This window comes from Lepidochelys olivacea (assembly GCF_965140295.1).
Source record: "Lepidochelys olivacea isolate rLepOli2 genome assembly, chromosome: 9".
Classification (NCBI taxonomy): Eukaryota; Metazoa; Chordata; order Testudines; family Cheloniidae; genus Lepidochelys; species Lepidochelys olivacea.
The window spans coordinates 39,733,914-39,755,365 of NC_140419.1; the positions used below are offsets into that span (position 1 = coordinate 39,733,914).

Consider the following 21,452-nt stretch of genomic DNA (forward strand, 5'->3'; position numbering starts at 1 on the left):
CAGATACGCAAGTAATGTGTGTCACTCAGGAAACACAAAGTATCAAAATTAATCTTTTGCTGCTTGGCAAATGTCCAGCTCTTCCCTTTCTCTGTTCCCTCCTGCAGACATGTCACCTGATTAATGGTGCATGTATGGTACTACAAAATTAAATTTATCCAGAGTTACATCTTACTCTGCTTGGTTGTGCAGGAGCAAGAGAAGCTTTTTTTTTTTTTTTTTTTTCTTTTTCAAGTGGACAGAAAACAAAAACTTTGAGAATTAGCCCTAATGCAAACCCAAATAGCTGCTGTCTGACTAGTTAGTAGTAGATATGCAATCCGTTTTTTAAAACTATTTTAAAGTTTTTATGCTTGTACAAGTATTCCTGGGGCCAACCAACAATCCTTGCTTTTGAATAGTAAATAAAACATTGGAATATTAATAAACTCTCCAATTTAACTATAGTTCAATATTAAAAGGTCTTTAATGTCCAGTAACTTGTGCCTTTTAGCTGCATCGTAGTAGACATTATTCATTTTGCATGCTTTTAAACTCAGATTGTATTTCAGGTAGTAAATTAAGTCTGCAGAGAGTATTTTTATACTATTTCAATTCACTTCAGTTACATTTGCAATGTGCTTTTATTAAAACATTTCCAAATTAATTGACTAATATCAGTTTAGCTAGCTAGTCTTGCTGTTCAAAGGTGTCAAAAAGGGATGTGTATGAATAGATTGGCATAGAAATGTGTACAATTGGGATTTTTTTTTTAATATCAAGAACCTTTTTTGCTAAGAATTGAACATATGAAATGTCAGTGTAAAAAAAAAAAAGAGAGAGTTTTGGCTCTGGACTTGTAAAAGTAATAAAATATCAGTAGAGGCCTACAATAGAAACGTTTTTAAAAATCAGTGTAGTCTTGAGGGGTTTTTTTCTCATGGACTGTACTTATTGTGTACATTTAACTTTTAACTAAGTTTGTGGTTTTTTTCATCACATTATCAAACCTAATTTTCTTTTAAATATTTGTTTAGGTTTTACTGCAATCACAGCGACCAATCCGATTTGGCTAATAAAGACGCGATTGCAGCTCGATGCAAGGTAAAGAATCCTTTTAATACTAGGAAGGTTTACCAATTTTATTGTCTAATAATTGAAATAGTAGGATGCTATTAAATTGATTCTCTCCTCTAAACTGTGAGTGGTTTTTATAGTCAGGATTTCAGTTGGTAAGGCCACACATTAACCTGATTCTAAGGGTATGTCTACACTACGAAATTAGGTTGATTTTTTTTAGAAAGCGATTTTATACAGTCCATTGTGTGTGTCCCCACACTAATGCACTAAGCACATTAAGTTGGCGGAGTGTGTCCACAGTACCGTGGCTAGCGTCGACTTTCGGAGCGTTGCACTGTGGGTAGCTATCCCACAGTTCCCGTAGTCTCCGCCGCCCGCTGGAATTCTGGGTTGAGCTCCCAATGCCTGATGGGGCAAAAATGTTGTCGCGGGTGGTTTTGGGTACATATCATCAGTCGCCCCTCCCTCCATGAAAGCAATGACATACAATCGTTTCACACCTTTTTTCCGTGCGGGCACCATACTGCTTTCAGCAGACGGTGCAGTAGGACTGCTAACCGTCATCGTCATCCACCGCTTCCACTGCCACTCTGCTCTCCTGGTGGTCTTGCAGGGCTGCTTCCGCTGCAACTCTGCTCGGCTGCTCTTGTCTCGCCATGCCACGGCAAGCGTGCAGTCCGCTCAGCTGTTGTGTCCTGGCAGCAGACGGTCCAGTAGGTCTGCAAAACTGATCATCCAACCAGCACTTCCCTTGCAACTCTGCTCTCCTGCAGACACCATACCACAGCAAGCATGGAGCCCGCTCAGATCACCGCGGCAGTTATGAGCATTGTAAACGCCTCGCGCGTTATCATGCCATATATGCAGAACCAGAAGCTGCAAAAGCCGACGAGGAGGCGATGGCAGCGCAGTGATAAGAGTGACGAGGACACGGACACAGACTTCTCTCAAAGCATGGGCCCCGGCAATTCGGCCATCTTGGTGGCAATGGGGCAGGCTCATGCCATGGAATGCCGATTCTGGGCCCGGGAAACAAGCACAGACTGATGGGACCGCATCGTGTTGCAGGTCTGGGATGATTCTCAGTGGCTGCAAAACTTTTGCATGCGTACTTTCATGGAACTTTGTGACTTGCTTTCCCCTGCCCTGAAGCACAAGAATACCAAGATGAGAGCAGCCCTCACAGCTCACAAGCAAGTGGCGATAGCCCTCCGGAAGCTTGCAATGCCAGACAGCTACTGGTCAGTTGGGAATCAATTTGGAGTGGGTAAATCTACTATGGGAGCTGCTGTGATCCAAGCAACCAGCGCAGTCACTGAGCTACTGCTATCAAGGGTAGTGACTCTGGGAAATGTGCAGGTCATAGTGGATGGCTTTGCTGCAATGGGATTCCCTAACTGTGGTGGGGCGATAGATGGAACGCATATCCCTATCTTGGGACAGTACCACCAAGGCAGCCAGTACATAAACCGAAAGGGGTACTTTTCAATGGTGCTGCAAGCACTGGTGGATCACAAGGGATGTTTCACCGACATCAGCGTGGGATGGCCAGGAAAGGTACATGACACTTGTATCTTCAGGAACTCTGGTCTGTATGAACAGCTGCAGCAAGGGACTTACTTTCCGGACCAGAAAATAACCGTTTGGGATGTTGAAATGCCTATAGTTATCCTTGGGGACCCAGCCTACCCCTTAATGCCATGGCTCATGAAGTCATACGCAGGCACCCTGGACAGTAGTAAGGAGCAGTTCAACTATAGCCTGAGCAAGTGCAGAATGGTGGTAGAATGTGCATTTGGACATTTTAAAGTTCGCTGGCGCAGTTTACTGACTTGGTTAGACCTCAGCAAAACCAATATTCCCATTGTCATTACTGCTTGCTGTGTGCTCCACAATATCTGTGAGAGTAAGGGGAAAGAAGTTTATGGCGGGGTGGGAAGTTCAGAAAAATCTCCTGGCCGCTGATTATGCGCAGCCAGACACCAAGGTGGTTAGAAGAGCACAGCAGGGCGAGCTGCGCATCAGAGAAGCTTTGAAAACCAGATTCATGGCTGACCAGGTTACGATGTGACAGTTCTGTTTGTTCCTCCTTGATGAAAACCTGCCCCCTTGGTTCACTCTACTTCCCTGTAAGCCAACCACCCTCCTCTCCCCTCTTCGATCACCACTTGCAGAGGCAATAAAGTCATTGTTGTTTCAAATTCATGCATTCTTTATTAATTCGTCACACAAATAGAGAGATAACTGCCAAGGTAGCCTGGGAGGGCTGGGGGAGGAGGGAATGACAAGGCCACACTGCACTTCAAAACTTATTGAATGCCAGCCTTCTGTTGCTTGGGCAGTCCTCTGGGATGGAGTGGTTGGGTGCCCGGAGGGCCTCTCCCTCCCCCACCCGCACCCCGCATTCTTGGGCATCTGGGTGAGGAGGCTAGGGAACTTGGGGAGGAGGGTAGGAAGTTATACAGGGGCTGCAGTGGCGGTCTGTGTCTTTCCGCCAGCTCTCCTGTTGCTCCCGCCACCTGTACTATCGCACATCCCTCATGTCCTCACATTCATTTTGTGCTTTCCTGGACTCTGGCATTGTCTGCCTCCACACATTCTGCTGGGCTCTTTCAGTTTGGGTGGACTGCATGAGCTCAGAGAACATTTCATCGCGAGTGTGGGTTTTTTCGCCTTCTTATCTGCGCTAGCCTCTGGGACAGAGATGCTAGTGGCAATGTTGAAACATTTGCAGCTGCGAGAGGAAAAAAAGGGAGAGTAAAATTGAAAAAGACACATTGGCCACTTAAAAGGAGGGGCTGATGTTTTCGGGTTAACATGCAGCACAAACCCAACTAACCCCCCTCGCCCTCCACACAGACATCCAATTCTTTGGAATGATTGCTTCACCTCTCCCCACACCGTGTGGCTAACAGTGGGGATGATTTCTTTTCAGCCACAGGCAAACAGCCCAGCAGGAACAGCCATCTCTGAATGTCCCCTTAATAAAATTCCCCTATTTCAACCAGGTGACCATGAATGATATCACTCTCCTAAGGATAACACAGAGGGATAAAGAACGGATGTTGCTTGAATGCCAGCAAACATCGGGACCACACACTGCCATGCTTTCTTATGCAATGATTCCAGACTACATGCTACTGGCCTGCTGTGGTAAAGTGTCCTACCCTGGAAGACGCAATAAGGCTGCCCCCTCTCCTCCCCCAGCCCCCCGAAACCTTTTGCAAAGGCTTTGGGAGCACCTCCAAGAGAGCTTTATTGAGATGTCCCTGGAGGATTTCCGCCACATCCCCAGACATGTTTACAGACTTTTCCAGTAGCTGTACTGGCCTCGAATGCATCCCAAGTCTTCAGGGCAAATTAATCATTAAACATGCTTGCTTTTAAACCATGTATTATATTTACAAAAGTACATTCACCAGAGGTGCCTTCTCCGCCTTCAAGGTCCAGGAGCCCTGGTTGGGAGGGTACAGTCTCCAGAGTGATAAACAGTTCCTGGCTGTCGGGGAGAATGGTTTCTCTGCTTGCCTGGTGTGTGCTGTCTTCAACTTCCCCCTCCTCATCATCTTCCTCGTCCCCAAAATCCTCATCCTTGTTGTGTGAGACTCCCTTGCAGGAGTCCACATATAGAGGTGGGGTAGTTGTAGGTTTTCTTCAGTTTTTTGGTAGGCTTGCCTCAGCTCCTTAAGTTTCACGGCACTGCTGCGGGTCCCTGTGATAGCCTCTGTCCTTCATGCCCAGGTTACTATTAAATTTCTCAGATTCTATCAGTTCAATCAAGGTTCACCTTGCTACAAGTTCAGCATGCCACCCTCCAGTTCAGTAATACTCTGTATCCTTGGAAATTGTTAAAGGGAGTTTTTCTGGTGGTCCTTATGCAAGCAGGAAACTCCAAGTGCTTAGGGCCAACCCTCATTACATGATAATCCACAGAGATAAAGTGATTTTAAGATTTCAACATAAACTTATTTCTAGAATTGCCTCTGAATGTCATCTAAAGCAGTTGTTCCTCCTATCTTCTTTCCTAAACCCTCCTCCACTCCAAGGGAAAAGAAACTGCACACTATGGACATCACCAGGGCCCTGTTATATTATCTGGATAAAATGAGAACTTTTAAAGTACCTCTGCACTGCAACTGGGAATGTGCATCCTGGCTTGGGTAGACAGACTTGCACTAGTTTCACTTGATCCTGCACTGAATAGTCCCTATGGTGACAGATAGCTGGATTAGGACTGCCAACTTTCTAATTGCAGAAAACTGAATACCCTTGCCCTGCCCCTTCCTCAAGGCCCCGCCCTGCCACTCCATCCCCCCCTCCCTCCATTGCTTGCTCTCCCCCACCTTCACTCACTCACTCATTTTCACCGGGCTGGGGCAGGGAGTTGCGGTGGTGGGGGAGGGCCCTGGGATGGGGCTGGGTATGAGGGGCTTAGGGTGAAGGAGGGGGCTCCTAGCAGGAAGGTGGGGCCAAGCAGTTCAGAATTTGCGGAGGAGGCTCTGGGATGGGGCAGGGGGTTGCATGGTGGGAGAGGGTATGCGCTCTGGGCTGAGGGTGCGGGCTCTGGGGTGGGTTCAGGGATGAGGGATTTGGGGTGCAGGAGGGGTTCCGGGCTTGGGCTGAGGTGTGTCCAAGCTGTGGTGGCTAGATCAAGCTTCCACCCATGCTGCAATGTCCACACTGATATTTTTAGTGCGTTGCCGCTAGTTTTCCTCAAGCTTGTCTGTCTGCCCAGGCTGGGACGCTGGCTCCTTGCTTTAGTGTAGCTGTACACCTAGACGATGCCCTCACCTCTTTATTACATTAAGCAAGGTAGTTAAAGAACAAGCATATCTAAATGGATTATGCAGTGTATTTCTGTCTGACACCAAATGGCAGGAGGACCCGTTCCTCCTAACATCAAGACTCACTCCACTAAAACCCAGGCTGCAGCCTCTATACGTTTCAGAAATATCCCTGTATCTGAAACATGCAAAGCAGTCACTTTGGAGTAATCCTCTTGTTTTTATTAAACATCATTGACCTGGCCTCCAGATCAGAAGCAAAATTTGTGTCATCAGTTTTACATTCAGTCTTTAGCTAGTGGTAGTTAAATCCCACCTTGCATGTGGGCCCTGCTTGCTAGCCTCCTGAAGTGGGGATCCACAAGACAAAATTCTGGAAGAATCAGTTACTGTAAGGCAAGGAACTATTCTATATAGGCCAAAGTTCATATGCCTTAATTCAGAAAGGCGTCAGGGCAACATAAAATACAGTCCCAAATGTCTCTAGCAGTAGTTAAAGGGCAATGTCCTGCATTATTTGTACAATTTACTCAATACTACAAGAGACCTCTCTCTGGTGGCAGAATCTATTTAAGTGATGCAGGTAGCCAATGAATTGTGGATTCATACTCCTTCTGTATAACTCCATGTTAAGTGTATTTTCTCCACTTGTACTTTGTGAAACATCAGCAAGTGGAAACAAGTTTATTAAATTAATCCATTATTAACTGATCCTGTGTTACATTATGTGCGGTATATACACATTGTTTTATTTTCTAATATAAATGATCAGCTGAACTTTCATGTGCAAGTTGGGGATGTTGAGGACTAAAACTTTCTTTTTGTGTCCTACAAGTACAAAATCTGCTGGACCCAGTGTGCATAATTATTTGACCTCAATTGTGGCTTAGTGGGATCAGTTTATATAATGAATTACTGTTTAATGGTTTGTTTGCTCCTTTTGACGTTAAGCTATTGTCTTGTAATAAGTAACATACTGTAGGTAACTGGGGCTTTCAGCTCCTTAGTCTTAACTTTCAAATGGTCGTGCATTTATATACCTTGGTTGTCTCTGGTTCAGGCTGATTTTTCTTAAACACTTTTGAATTGGAGCTTCTTTGCATTGCTTTTCCAGCTATATCCAAAGGTCTCATGTTTATAGCAAAACACTATGTAATTAATCATTTAAAATTATTATTGTGAACCAGTTCAATGTTCCTTCTCTTTCAGGAATCGTGGAGAAAAGCGAATGAGTGCTTTCGAATGTGTGCGAAAAGTCTATCATTCAGATGGAATTAAAGGCTTTTACAGAGGAATGTCGGCCTCCTACGCAGGCATATCTGAGACTGTTATTCATTTTGTTATTTACGAGAGTATTAAGCGAAAACTACTGGAATTTAAGACTGCTTCTAGTATGGACAATGAGGATGAATCTGTAAAAGAAGCTTCAGACTTTGTTGGAATGATGATGGCTGCTGCCACTTCCAAAACCTGTGCCACATCGATAGCATATCCACATGGTAAGGGCAAAGTTGTTCCTTAAGAGCCTGAGCCAAAGCCCAAAGAAGTCAGCAGGAGCCTTTTGATTGATTTTCAGCGTGCTCTGGATCAGGTCTCAGTAAAGGAATACTTTGTTTTAGCTACACTTCTGTCTATTGTTTGGTTTAGAAAATTGGCATGGGCAATTTATGATTCAGCAAATCAGCCAGAGGCTACAGTATTCAGAAATCAGCATAAAAGTATTTCTAAACAGATATTTAGTCTGATCCCTTTGGGCAGTAACATTAATTTATACCAAGGAACAGCTGCAATCCAGTCCACACGGGTTCAGGGACACTAAGCCTTTGTTTGGACTCCTATATTATGCTCATTATTTGTGTAAGTTTCAAGTAACTAATCAACAGAGCTCTTGCTTTTCCTTTTTAATGTTTTGGGAGATATGTCAGCAAGATCTCCAATCTTTCACTATGCCATTCTTTTGCTCAGTTTTCCCCAGTAATGCTGCTTACTCTGTCTCAATCTAGTAAAGCACTTAAGAATGTGCTTAATTTTAAGGTGAAACAGTTGTGATTATTCACATGCTTAAGTGGTTTGTTTGACCTGGGCCACTCAAAGCACCATTACTTCACCTCATTAACTGGGCATCTGGAAGTAGCTAAACTTTTAGGCTATTTTGCTCTTGAAAGGACATGGCTTGTCTTTTTTTCTTCCAGATTCCCAGCCCAGGTAATTGCCATGTTGGCTTTTTTACCTACAGTAACTCCTCACTTAATGTTGTAATTATGTTCCTGAAAAATGCGACTTTAAGCAAAATGATGTTAAGCAAATCCAATTTCCCCATAAGAATTAATGTAAATGGGGGGTTAGGTTCCAGGGAATTTTTTTTCACCAGACAAAAGACTATACACACACACAGTATAAGTTTTAAACAAACAATTTAATACTGGTACACAGCGATGATGAGTGTGAAGCTTGGTTGAGGTGGTGACGTCAGAGGGTGTAAACAGGTGGGATATTTCCCAGGGGATGCCTTACTGCTAAATGATTAACTAGCAATTGGCTGAGCCCTCAAGGGTTAACTCATTGTTAATGTAGCTTCACACTCTACAAGGCAGCACGAATGGAGGGAGGGGAGACAGCATGACAGACGGACAGAGACATACACCTTGTGTGTGTGTGAGAGAGAGAGAGAGGCGCATTGCTCCTTTAAGTACACTGACCCCTCTCTAAGTACACTGCCTTGTTAAGTTAATCAGCAAGCTGAGATGGCAGCTGCTGCCAGGAAGCTCCCTCCCTCCTGAACCCTGTCGTGTCCCCCTCCACTCTATGGAAGATGGGGTAAGTGGGGTGCAGGAGCAGGGTGGAGGGGGACACCCTGACATTAGTCCCCCTCTTCTGCCATCCCCTCCCCACACACAGCTAGCAGGAGGCCCTGGAGAGAAGCTGCAAGGCAGAAGGCAGGAGCAGCACATGGCAGTGGGGGGAGGGACAGCTGAACTGCTGGTAATTGATAGCCTGCTGGGTGGCTGCTGCGCAGGGAACTTAGGGGAGTGGGGAGCCGATAGGGGGGCTGCCGGTCCACCCTGGTTCCAAGCCCCACCAGCCAGCTGCAACGGGCTGCTCTTCCTGCAAGCAGTGGACAAAGCAGGCGGCTGCCAAACGACGTTATAAGGGAGCATTGCACAACCTGAAACGAGCATGTTCCCTAATTGAGCAGCAACATAACAACGAAACAACATTAACCGGGACGACTTTAGTGAGGCGTTACTGTACTATCTAAAGAGTGTACGATGTTGAGGGGTTATGCCAGCTAAATTGATTAATTTGTTTTCATTACATTTATTGCAATGTGATGACCAAAATAACCAAGTGTTACTTTCTTTACACAGAGGTTGTACGAACAAGACTACGTGAAGAGGGAACAAAATACAGAGCTTTCTTCCAGACACTATCTTTGCTTGTGCGAGAAGAAGGGTATGGATCCCTGTACCGTGGTCTAACTACACATCTGATCAGACAGATTCCAAACACAGCTATAATGATGTCAACCTATGAAGTGGTAGTCTACTTACTGAATGGATAGCAATGTTACAAGGCTATCTCTAGGAAGGTGGAAGACCAAAAGATTGCAGTGGACCACCAAATATCAATGCCAATGTGGTAGGCAGAAGAAAATTATCGATCAGGAACAGGCAGCTGTGGACGAAATAGAAGATTGGTTATAGGCAACCATGATCAATTTGCTGCCTTATTGTATGGTCCTTTTGTGACCATGTGACAAAGAAGCTGCTCCAAGGGGAATGCCTTTAAACACATCTTACTTCAAAATTGCTATTTTCTCTCCATGTGTTAATTTATATGATGCAAAACCATGAGCTTCAGTGATTTGGAGGGAGAGGGTCATATATTGTATTCTATTGCAAGGGATAGCTTTGTCCACTCATAATGTTTGGTCTTCAATACATTTTGTTTCAGTATATAATACCTGCTAAGGTGAGGAGGATGAAAGCATAGATTCATAACTTTGTATGTCTGAAACTTCTCTTCAACTCCATCTGAAGTCTCAAATTGATGAGACTGAGCTAGTAGTCGCAGCATGCAACTTCTGTGTTTCTGTCTCAAGGAATGTGGCACAGGGACCTAAAATTGAACTGTTCTGTCGCTACAAAAGGTGATATTGAGGTACATTCTAAGTTATTGTGTGAGAAGTTCTCATTGCTTAACTCTGTGGGATACCAGTCTCTTAGTATTGGCATGCTTGGATTTCCAGTTCTGCTGAGTCCTCTTGCTTTCATTATCATAGATCTCTGCTCCCTTTTAGAATCTAAGGAGGATCATAAGTTGTACTGTTACAACAGATCATGGATTCTCCTCACCTGATCTGTAATGTGACCCACACTACTAACACAGGGAATTGCAGAACAGTGTCTTTAAGGAGTCTTAATGAAGTGTTAAATTCTAACAAGTGAACCTGCTTTACATGATGCAGGATATATAATAATGTTCAATCAAACACAGCTTCATGCAAGCTAAAAGCAGCTTTATTATACTAAAGCTTCTTCCTGCAAGGCTTAGCCTAAAACTAGTGACTAGAGTACCAACACTTCTCCTGGGTTAAAGGAGGAGGGCACATACTTCACCATGTGTAAAGCTATAGGAAAGCACATAGATAAATTTCTGTGTAGTAACAAGTTTGGAGTTGCTGTAAATCATTTTCAGTGAAACCCCAGCTACTTGCAGAGTGATGGAGAAGATGGTAATTGAGAATATTTTGTTTAAACATTCCCCTTAAAAGTTGCTGTGTCCCTTGTTTCAACCTAAAGCTGGGCGCAGAACTGCGGATAACAGTGTAACTCTGTCCTTTCAATTATCTGAATATTCAGGCATTGGTTTTAATTGATGTTTTGTAATACTAGTTACAGAATAATGCATTATGTTTGACACCATATCTTAGCTAGTTTGGTTACTTGTTCTGCCATAACTTACCAAATTTTCCAGCTCCAGAGTATGAGAAATAAGTTTCACATTCTGCGTAGTTTTTCAAACTCACACGTAGACCTTGAATACTTCCAAGATTAAATCTGCTGCCCTTCGGATAAGATGTTCACAGTGATTTTTGCGGCAGTAGCTTTCTATCTATAAATGCCACTACACTGGTATAACAAAGCAGTGCAATTAACTCCTCCAGTGTGGTACTTCAGTATACGTGAAACTGTGTGTTTGTGTGCAATGGCTTTATCTTACAAATGACTCCTTATGCACTTTGTGGCCTTTTTTGGCTTGTGATTTTTTTTCCTCCCGTTTTAAGATTTTAGATATTGGTCATGCGCAGTTAGAAACAGTGTTCAATACACACAGATCTTTTGAAGCTAAGTGTGGGGTTTGATTTCCAAACACCTGTGCAGAAAAAGACATTGTTTGCAGTAGATCGCTAGGATCGATGTTCAGGTAGTTTTGGAGACTTTTATACATAAAAGTTTGATGCATACTGAACAACTAGTTTCTTGTTTTATTTTCCTTTGAGCATTGTAGTGTCCTTCATACTATGGCAGAAATCTTTTAATATAGACTTGCATCCCTTGGTGTTAGTAATACTCCGTAATAACTGCCTCTCCTTTTAAGGGCCACCTGTAGAGCACAGAGCATCACTGCTATGCCCGTTCAGCCGGGGCTTGGCTGCATTGATGTGCTTTCCCTAAAAACTGAGTATTCTTACCTGTTTTTTAATACCAGAAGTGTTCTCAGTATAGCCTGTGCTGCACACATTTAGACTAACCGTGGCAATCTTTGTATTCCTATTAGTACAAGGAGATGATTTTTAAAAAAACACCTCAGTTAAGAAGTTTTCCCAGTGACCTCTCTATGGGAAATCTGCTAATGTTGTATTACTCATAACTAGCCTTCCTGGTTCCAAACATCAGTGGCCAGACTCCTCAGCTCTTGCTGTTGACACCAGCATTTAACGAACAGCAAAAGTTTAAGCGCAGTAATATGAAAGCCAAAAGTGGTTATAAACTAAAAGCTACGTTACAATAGCTAATTATGTGGAATGAGTTACATTGAAAACACATTTCTCTTCAGGAGATACCAGGGTAGTTCAACTACAGCTGAATTTTAGATTTAGCAAGCACACAAGGCCCAAATTCATCCCTGCAGTTAATGGGTATAATTCCCACATTTCAATGGGTTGTGCCTGCGTATTCCAGGGATAAATTTGGCCCACTAGATCCAGTCTGCCTTCAGTGCACATGCATTACTTGTGTTACCCTACAAGGTTGTGCGTGTGTTCATGCCTCACAGGGAGAGAATAGCTCCCACTGAATCTTGCTTCCAAAGGTGAGATATGTCAGTAGAAAGTTCTATCTTTTGTGCTTTACTCTCCTTGTTATCGACTGAAGAGAGACAATCAACCTCTTGTTCAACTTCTTCCTGGAGTTTTAATCCTTCAAAGACAAAACTTTTAAATTTCTTCAGGGGTGAACTTTTTCTGTAACAAAAACAATTAAACCAAATTATGTGTTGTGTTTTGTTTAAAAAGCTACCACAGTGTACAAAGATACCTCTGAATTATTTCCCAAAGATTTTGAAATTCTTTACATAGTTTTCTTGGTATCTATTTTGAAAACATACAGAGGCAAACAGAAGATGCAACATTCAATAATACTGATTATTACAAAGTTGAAAGAGGCGTGTACTTTGATGTTTGAGTCACCATCTCTTACTTGATTCGTTAATGTAGTTTACATTAAGTTATACCACCATGATTTTCTATCTAACAGAGGTTAAACCTCAGTTTTCTGGAAAGGGTAACATTTGAGAATGACTTTACATATCCATCTAATTTATATAAACAAACACCCATTCTTATTTAAATATGATATGTTGTTTGACTTTATTCAACAGCTGGTTAAGAGTCAAGAAACATTGTATAATAAGATTGCAGATGTCCACTTTAGCCAGACGGTGGCACTATAGTGTGTGATGCTCACAGCAGCAGTGGATCTATGTTCCATTTAAACTTGTATCTGGTCTTAAACAATTCTCTGTCTTTCTACAGTACACTATATAACAAGAATATTTATAAAATAATGGCTTAGCACTGTAAATTATTGTGGCTGGAACTTGGAAAGCCATGACAGAAAATCTTCAATGGATAGGTCTGTATTTTATAATCCCTCTCAATCAATATCCTGGATTTAGAAATCCTTACGTGCAATGTGCAATGTTACAAAGCAAGGTGAGTTTTGGTGTACCAAATGGAAAGTTCTTCCTAACCTTAAACTGACTGCAAGATCTGCTGTTTATTTTTTCCTAATCTTTGATTTGTTAGCATACATTGTTCTTAGTAGGATCACACTAGTGATTGATGACAGGTTTTTATTTTTCTTTATAATGAATGACTGAAACGTCAACCTATCCATAGGCCTGTTGACATTGTACCTATGTAATTCTCCAATTACATGAGACACTCCACATATTTACTCTTTAATTCAGAGACGTTCAAGAATGACAGTTTGTGCTTTATTGCTATTTTTATTTTTGCCTCCTGATAGTCACATTTGAAACATTCCTTAGATTGTAGCATTTTAAAAAAGATTACTTGCAGAGAATTCAGATTGGAGACACTTTAAAAAATGTTGCTTCCTAAGTGTTTTTTATTCTAGAAACAAGCATAACACTGAAGTGTGCTAGTTTAAATGTATTACTTTCCAATTTTCTGTAATGCAGTTCTCGCTCTGTAAAAACTGAAGTCATGTAAGTTTTCAATTGTTCTATTTAAGAGAGTCTGCAAACCCTGCATATGTGAACATAATTATGCCATAGGAGTTGTAGCGAAACACTCGCAAATGACCATATATGTAGTTGGCTGTAAACTTTGTGCATTTACTCTGTATTTATATTATACGGCTAACTTTTTTTTGTCTGGACTATATTTTAAACTTAAAATAATAAAATGATGTGCTTATATCAAAGATGGCTGTGTGTGGTGTTGGACCAAGATTTTAAAAAAATAGATATCTGTGACTTTTATACTTGATACCTTGCTGGAGAGCTCATGTTAAAAATAACAGACTAGCTGGGAAATCCCCACAAATCGTTTTGTCATGTGTCAGTATAAATACAGCTGAAAGCTACAATTTCAATTGTGATGTCTCTGAAAATGTCTGGGTTCTGCCTAGTTACTGTTAAGTGGGGCTTTTGGATGAGATAAGACCTGAGCTCTTGTCTAAATCTACGTGGGTATTAAAGTTCTTTATAACACTTTCTCAAGAGCAGGTATTTGACCTGGAATCCTTGGTCAACATATCCTCATCCTCCACTGTTTTGCAGCATCCTGGCTGTCCATTTAGACAGTTTTCCATGCCACACACGACTGCAATTCACTGGCGCCATGTGTGCCATCTATTGTATATAAAACTATCTGAGCTCCTATGGGATAATATGTACTACAGAAGAGTGCTCTAGCGATACAAGCTGTTATATCCTTTATCTAGTGGCTAGCTTATGCACAGCAATGCTACAATACAGCCCTCTACAGTTCTATAATGTAGAACACGATAAAAGCCTAGAACTAATAGAAATGTAAATTACTTGGTCCATAAAATATTTCCTGAACCTGTAACTAGACTCCTGCAGCAAGTGTATAGTTACAAAACCTGATGGTGCAAATCTCTCTCTTGCTTAGTTCATCACACTAACCCAGCACAACATACTTAGTGCCAGGTTGTGTCCAGATGCTTCCTAGCTGCATGGGATAGGAAGGGTCACCCATTATGAAGCACAGTAACTGCTTCCTACACATGACCCTTTGAATGTAAGATAGCACAAAAGAGGCCAAAAAGATTGTGCTCCTTCCCCCTGTGGCCAAGCCAGCTCTGTCAGAGCGCGTTATACTCACTGAAGACTTGTAGAAGTGAATGTATACAGACTAACATGGCTGCTACTCTGAAACCTGAATTCCTCTTTAGAGTTCATTCTGGGGCTTTTCACCACTGCCACTGTGGAGTGATGCTTAATTGGCTTGACTGAGCCTTTTAGCACCCCCCTGCCCCATGTATACCAAAAACTTGTAATAAGGCTGACAGCACATTTAAAATAAACTCTTCAATGGTATATTTGCGTTTATTGATAACAGGGCTCTATACTGCCCTCTGCTACGCTGTTCAGAAGAAAGGGGGATTTAATGGAAATGAGTGATGACATGCAGAAGGGAAGGGGAAGCAGGGGCTTTGTGGCATGATCTGCTTTCCCCAACCTCTTGTGTCTGTGAAGGTTCCTCCACAGGTGTATACATCTTGGGCTCAAGACTTTATCCCTCTCCCTGCACCAAATGATGCAATTCAAATACTGGAGTGGGAGGAAGGATTGTTGAAGAGGGAATGGTGTAACAAGGAACAAAGTAGCTATTAGTACTGCCCCAAAAGTTGATCACCACTGGTTGAGAGTATGTAGCCTATCTGTAGTACCATATATAATTCTGCCAAAGCCTATGGTCAGGGAGGCTAGGTACAAATGCATGAAGTGCTCTATAGATTTCAAGTAAATGGAAAGAATGGGCTCCAAAGTGTTCTGCATCTGGTCAAAATACCAACTAGCTTATCAAAATACACTCAAAGAGCTATTTCGTCCCAATGTGTTAGGAAGCTTCTAAGTCCCATCCTCAAATATGCCTCGGGTGCTTAGGAATGACAATTGCACTGAAAGGCGAGGGGCATGGTGGCTGTTCAGGCACTGGTCAAATCATTCCCTGTTCATCTCTTTAAGTTTGCCTTGAAGACTTGCATTTCATTTTGGACACTTCCTTCTTGCCCTCTGTCAGCAGCTGCCAGATCTCTGCACAATCCAAGTGCTCTTTTAGGCCCTGATCTTCCCTGGAGTGGTCATGCAAAGCATTAGTACATATTCATAGCAGGAGAGCAGCAGAACAGTGATTGCACAAATGCGGAATAGGCTTTATTAAAAAGTAGCTAAATGGACTGAATTACTGTTAATGCCAGTAGGGAAGTCTGCAAGGAAATCTCACAGGCAAGAGCTACCTGGACTAGAAGTCCCATCCACTACTGTTGTCATGCCCTCACCTTAATTTGAGCCAGCTCTTGAGGATACGGCAGACTCCTTGCACAACTGCTGCAATTTTGAAGGCAGTCAAAAAATAAAAAGACATTCCCCTAGAGGAGGATGCTGGCTGTGTATCCCACTCTGCACACGAGAACTTGGGGGTCCTGGTTGCCAGAGCAAAGATCAGCAAAATACACAACACTGTGCCCCAGAACCTGCACATGGATGATATTTTTTTTTTATGGCCAATGTGTTCACTAGTCTGCAGCTATTGGGGGGTAGAGAGGGGTGACCTGCCAGGCCTTACTGTGCAAACAGCAGTTCAATATGGAAATTCTGTATGGGTCCAAACTCTTAAAGTAAGGCTGAGAAACAAAGAGAGGGTGCACAGGTAACTCCATTGCATGCAGATGTACACCAATGTATAACAGCCACTGGACAAAGTCTGAGCAGGTTTACAGTTTACTTCTGTTAAAATGTAAACAAAAGCAAATTACAGTGTTAATTTACTTGTTAATATAAACTCAAGTCTATATCTTTAAATAAATAAAGTAATACAGCTTAGATCTAAATAGGTGTAAATGTTTCTATTTTTAATATATTATTTCTTTCTTACAGCTATGAATTAAATTCATATGTCACTTTCACAAAAGAAAGTTCCTGAATTTGGTACCATGATTTTTTTCAGTTTTGTTTTTTTTTTTGCTAAAAGATTGCTTTTGCTGCTGTCAATGAGCGCTGGATAGTTGGTGCAGGCATTAGGAGATCAATCATTTTAATAAACAGTTTTTAAATCTGTCAACATTTCCCCCCTCTCCAAACAAACCTCTTCAGTTTGTCTTTTATACACTATTGCCAGCAAGCTTAATTTGTGCTGACTCAGACCATCATTATCCTTGACGTTTTCTGTCAATGGAGAGTGGTTGCGTCACAAGATGACAGAACTATTTCATAGATATAAGTGAGACTATTCAACATCAGAGGGGCAGAAAGTGGTTCAAAATGAACTGATAAGATGAAAGCATTTGGGATGCAGGTATAGAGGAGAGATTCAGTGGTGAAGTCTGGCACTTTAGAAAAAGAAAAACAGCACTGAAGCTGTACAAAATGTTCAGATGTGACCAAACAGCAACACCTATCACATGGCTATGAGTATTTTCAACTGGTCTTTTTCATAGTGACCCAAAGGAACTTCTCCATTGAACAAGGATGCAGGATATATTGAAGCAGGATTAGGCAAGTGTCAAGGTTCCTTCCCTACTCTGAACTGTAGGGTACAGATGAGGGGACCTGCATGAAAAACCCCCTAAGCTTATTTTACCAGCTTAGGTTAAAACTTCCCCAAGGTACAAACTATTTTACCTTTTGTCCCTGGACTTTATTGCTGCCACCACCAAGCGTCTAACAAAATATAACCAGGAAAGAGCCCACTTGGAAACTTCTTTCCCCCTAAATCCCCCCAAGCCCTACACCTCCTTTCCTGGGGAAGGCTTGATAAAAATCCTCACCAATTTGCATCGGTGAACACAGACCCAAACTCTTGGATCTTAAGAACAAGGAAAAAGCAATCAGGTTCTTAGAGGAAGAATTTTAATTGAAGAAAAAGTAAAAGAATCACCTCTGTAAAATCAAGATGGAAAATACCTTACAGAGTAATCAGATTCAAAACATAGAGAATCCCTCTAGGCTAAACCTTAAGTTACAAAAAGACACAAAAACAGGAATATACATTCCATTCAGCACAACTTATTTTATCAGCCATTTAAACAAAACAGAATCTAATGCATATCTAGCTAGATTGCTCACTGATTTTCTACAGGAGTTCTGACCTGCCTTCCTGCTCTGGTCCCGGCAAAAGAACACACAAACAGAGAGAACCCTTTGTTTCCCCCCCGCCCCTCCAGCTTTGAAAGTATCTTGACTCCTCATTGGTCATTTTGGTCAGGTGCCAGCGAGGTTATCTTTAGCTTCTTAACCCTTTACAGGTGAAAGGGTTTTTTCCTCTGGCCAGGAGGGATTTAAAGGTGGTTAGCCTTCCCTTTATATTTATGACAGCAAGTCATGTTCTTTGGCTTGAAAAGTGCATCTTTAGCTTGAAAAGTAATCCTCTTCATTTTAATATTTGACTATCTCTGCTACAGCAGAAAAACCTGAAAGTGAAATTGACTAACCTGAGTAGATGAGCAAAAGTAAAACAGACTAGTGTATTGTCCTTTTCCTAATGGAAAAAAATGAAAAACAATAGAGAATAGAAGTAAATTAGATTTTTATAAATATCAGTTCTAAGGTCATATTAACATTAGTAAGGACATTTAAAAAATAATATGGGATCAAATAGTTCTCTGTGTATTAGTCCCACATAGGAGAGTAAAAACTCTGAATGAATATTCAAAAAGAGTTTTCTTTTTATTGATTCATCAGGAGTTTTGCCACAGCATGCATTGTGCTAGCAGTTGAACCCAAAGAACTATGGATCCTTCATGGACAGCATATTTCCTGGGAGATTCTCATGAGGTCCTGCACCGTAGTGCCTCTTGGGAAACGAGGCTCATATACAAACCATGCTGCCTGAAAGTCCCCCTCTAGCCACTTCCCCTGGTTTCTCCCCAGTGTAATCATCACATGGGAAAAAACCATAGGAAGCGAATGCGGTGATCACATCATTTGCTTGGGAAATCCCACAGTGCTATTGTCAAGAATATGCTGTGGAGAGTGGCCCCCCTCTCCCTGTCTGGGAGGGGCTTTGGTGGGGAAGTCATGGATTCATGAGGACATGGATTTGACATTCCCTTTTTCTGTGTGACTATCCCTTCTCATGCTCCTCCATATAAAACCATGAGTCCATCCCTCTTCCTGTGGACATAGCCCATGTTTTCTGAACCTGTCAGTTTCTCTTTAACACAGCCTGGCAAAATTCTACTCATCCATCAGCAGTAATCTTTATTGACATGGAAGTAAAATATGATTAGTTTTCCTTTATGATCATCATCATATGTTAAGGGCAGTCAAGTAGATTTTTTTTCCCCGGGGCTGGTAAATTTCCATGACAATTGTGCTCAACTACTTCCACGGTTATTAAAGTTAAACCAGCTGAGCTGTCATTCCCTGGCATGTTTCTTTCTTCTCAACTCCAGAAAAAATAAGTATCAGTAAAAGATTATAGGTGCCCCCTATATATAATATAGTGTGTGTATACACACACACACACAAGTAACACTTCCAGGCCCTCTGAGTGATTACATTATTCACAAATTACTTAAGAGACTTCCAGTCAGATTGATACTGGAAATGTTTAAAGACTTGGGAATGTAGTTTAAATTCCTGATTAACAAAAATGATCCATTATCACTCACTCATTTCCCTAAGAGAGCAGTTGAAGGCAAATGGTGAAATATGACTGTGCAGTTATGTTTCCAGTGTGGTATAATGCTATTCACTAATTCAGCAAAGCAATGAATGAAGATTTGAAGTGCTTTTCTTGCCATGATAAAAAAAACCAAACTAGAATCAGTAGAAAAATATCGACCATTTGTTATGAGAGAGAAGAATAGTTACACCAGCCTCAGCTATTGTAACTGAGAAACCCATTTCCAGATCCTTATAGCTCAGCTGCAGGTGGAATAGTAACTCTCCCTTTAGCAATGGTAGCTCAGGCACGGTCAACACCACACCAGTGATGAAATGTCATCACCACAAACAGTTTGACTCCCACTCCACTTTCAAAATATAGTTGCCCATTAATCCAGTTTAGCTGAGACTATCCAGGGTTTTTACCAAGGTTGACAGAGGTGGGTTTTTTAACAGAAGGGCAGCTATTGGAGAGTCCTCAAAGATTAAGGGGGCAGTTAGCTGTGGAGTAGCAGCACTGTGAGTCTCAGGAGTCCTTTTTCTAACAGGCCAGTTATTGCACCAAATTCATGAGGGGAAGGTTCAGAATAATCCAGTTTCCAGGGATGGGGAGCACACAGAGACACTGAGGGGTGGGCAGCGAGCATTGGGACATGGGAACATTTGGAAAGGCCCTAAGGAATAAAGGAAACCCCCAAATGTTTCCAACTCCCTGGAGAAATAAAAGGAGTAACCTGGAGCACCCCAATCTGCCAATGGAAAGAGTGAGGAAAGTGCCCTGTGCACAGGGCCGGACCACCACATTTTTGGCACCTGAGGCTGGGAGCTCAAATGACGCCCCCATGTCTCCTCAGTTGGGCCAAAACTTTGAAAAGTCTCAGTTCTGCCTTCTTCCTGTTCTACTCCTCTTGTGGTACTGCTCCACCTACTCACCTCAATAAAGGAGAACTAACAACTTAAAATGCCTTGTTCAAAAATTTTAAGTAACACTTAAATTTTCAAATGCCTGAACAGCAAATGTAACTTTTCTTGTCTGCATAGTAAACACTGGCATTTTTATCTGTTTGAATAATCAAAGTGGTGCTCTCTGTGCCTTCGTGGTTGCAAAGATTTGAACTGCTTCCTGACCTGAAGGTCCACAGTCTGGGCCAGCTCATGCTCTATTGAGATGGTTGCAAGCCGACCTGCCTCTCCTTGTGGAGGTAGATGTGTTTTTATTAACTTCAGCATGGAGAAGCTGCATTCTCCACTGGGAACTGTTACAGGAAGTGTTAGAAGTATTTGCAGAGCAACAAAAGCATTTGGAAAGAGGGTGGTCATCTTATTTGTGCACATATATTCCAGAACAGCCTTTGGAGTTGATCCTGTTGAAATGTATCTTGAAAGGGCTTTCAGTTCATCACCTAAATCACTCACATCAATATCGCGCATGTCATCATATGTCAACACGGTCTCTAGTGCCCTGCATTGCTGGTGTAGGTCTTCTTCAGGTATAGTGAGGAGTTTTGAAATATCATAGAACATCCCAAATATACTGCTGTGTTCCTTGAGCTGCATGAAATGTTCTTCAACTGACTGTATTGCACAATCTAGCACCTGGTTAAAGAATTCAACTTTGAATTGTTGTTTTTGGTCTCTTATGGGATTATCCCGTGCCTCGTAATCAAAATGTCTTCTTCTTCGGTGAGTCTTGTATTCCTGAATGGGTGGGAAAAAAGCTTCAGTGTGAAGTTCCTCTGCCAACTTCTGTGCACTCTTCAGAATGTTTTGAAATCCCTCATCTGACCGGAAAGCCTGTAGGTATGACTTTGCTTTGTCCAGTTGTTCCATTGCTCCAGATATATCAAGGTCAACACCTTGGAGTCTCTTGCTTACAACATTTATTTCAAACAGTATGTCATGCCACAACACTAAGCCACACAGAAATTTGAAGTTATGTATGTTTCTGGTGATTCCATTTCCCTCTGCCACTGTTCTCCCATGAACAGTTCCTGTCATAGCATTATCCTCCATAATGACAACTATGGCATCATCTAGCTTCCCAATTTGGTGTTTGATAGGCTTTAATCACCTCCACTCGACTTTCCCATCATGTGGCACTCAGTGGTTTCAGTGTCAGAGAGGATGTTCCCAGATGTTTCTTCAAAATTTGCCATCGATGAGTTGATGTAGAGAAAAATATAAAGATGCTTTGAATTACATTAAAAAATTGAGCAGCCTCAC

The 21,452-nt window shown here is 42.0% G+C and overlaps 1 protein-coding gene across 4 annotated transcripts in view; it reads left to right on the forward strand.

Moving 5' to 3' along the window:
* The window catches only part of SLC25A36 (solute carrier family 25 member 36), a 64,664-nt gene extending 50,869 nt beyond the window's left edge, over window positions 1–13,795 (forward strand). For all 4 annotated transcript variants that reach the window (XM_084638296.1, XM_084638293.1, XM_084638294.1 and 1 more), the window contains 3 exons: window positions 1,017–1,083; window positions 7,053–7,342; window positions 9,212–13,795. In XM_084638296.1, coding sequence (XP_084494422.1) covers window positions 1,017–1,083; window positions 7,053–7,342; window positions 9,212–9,405 — 551 coding nt within the window. In that variant the 3' untranslated portion in view covers window positions 9,406–13,795. The remainder of the gene's footprint in view (window positions 1–1,016; window positions 1,084–7,052; window positions 7,343–9,211) is intronic.
* Window positions 13,796–21,452: the final 7,657 nt, after the last annotated feature.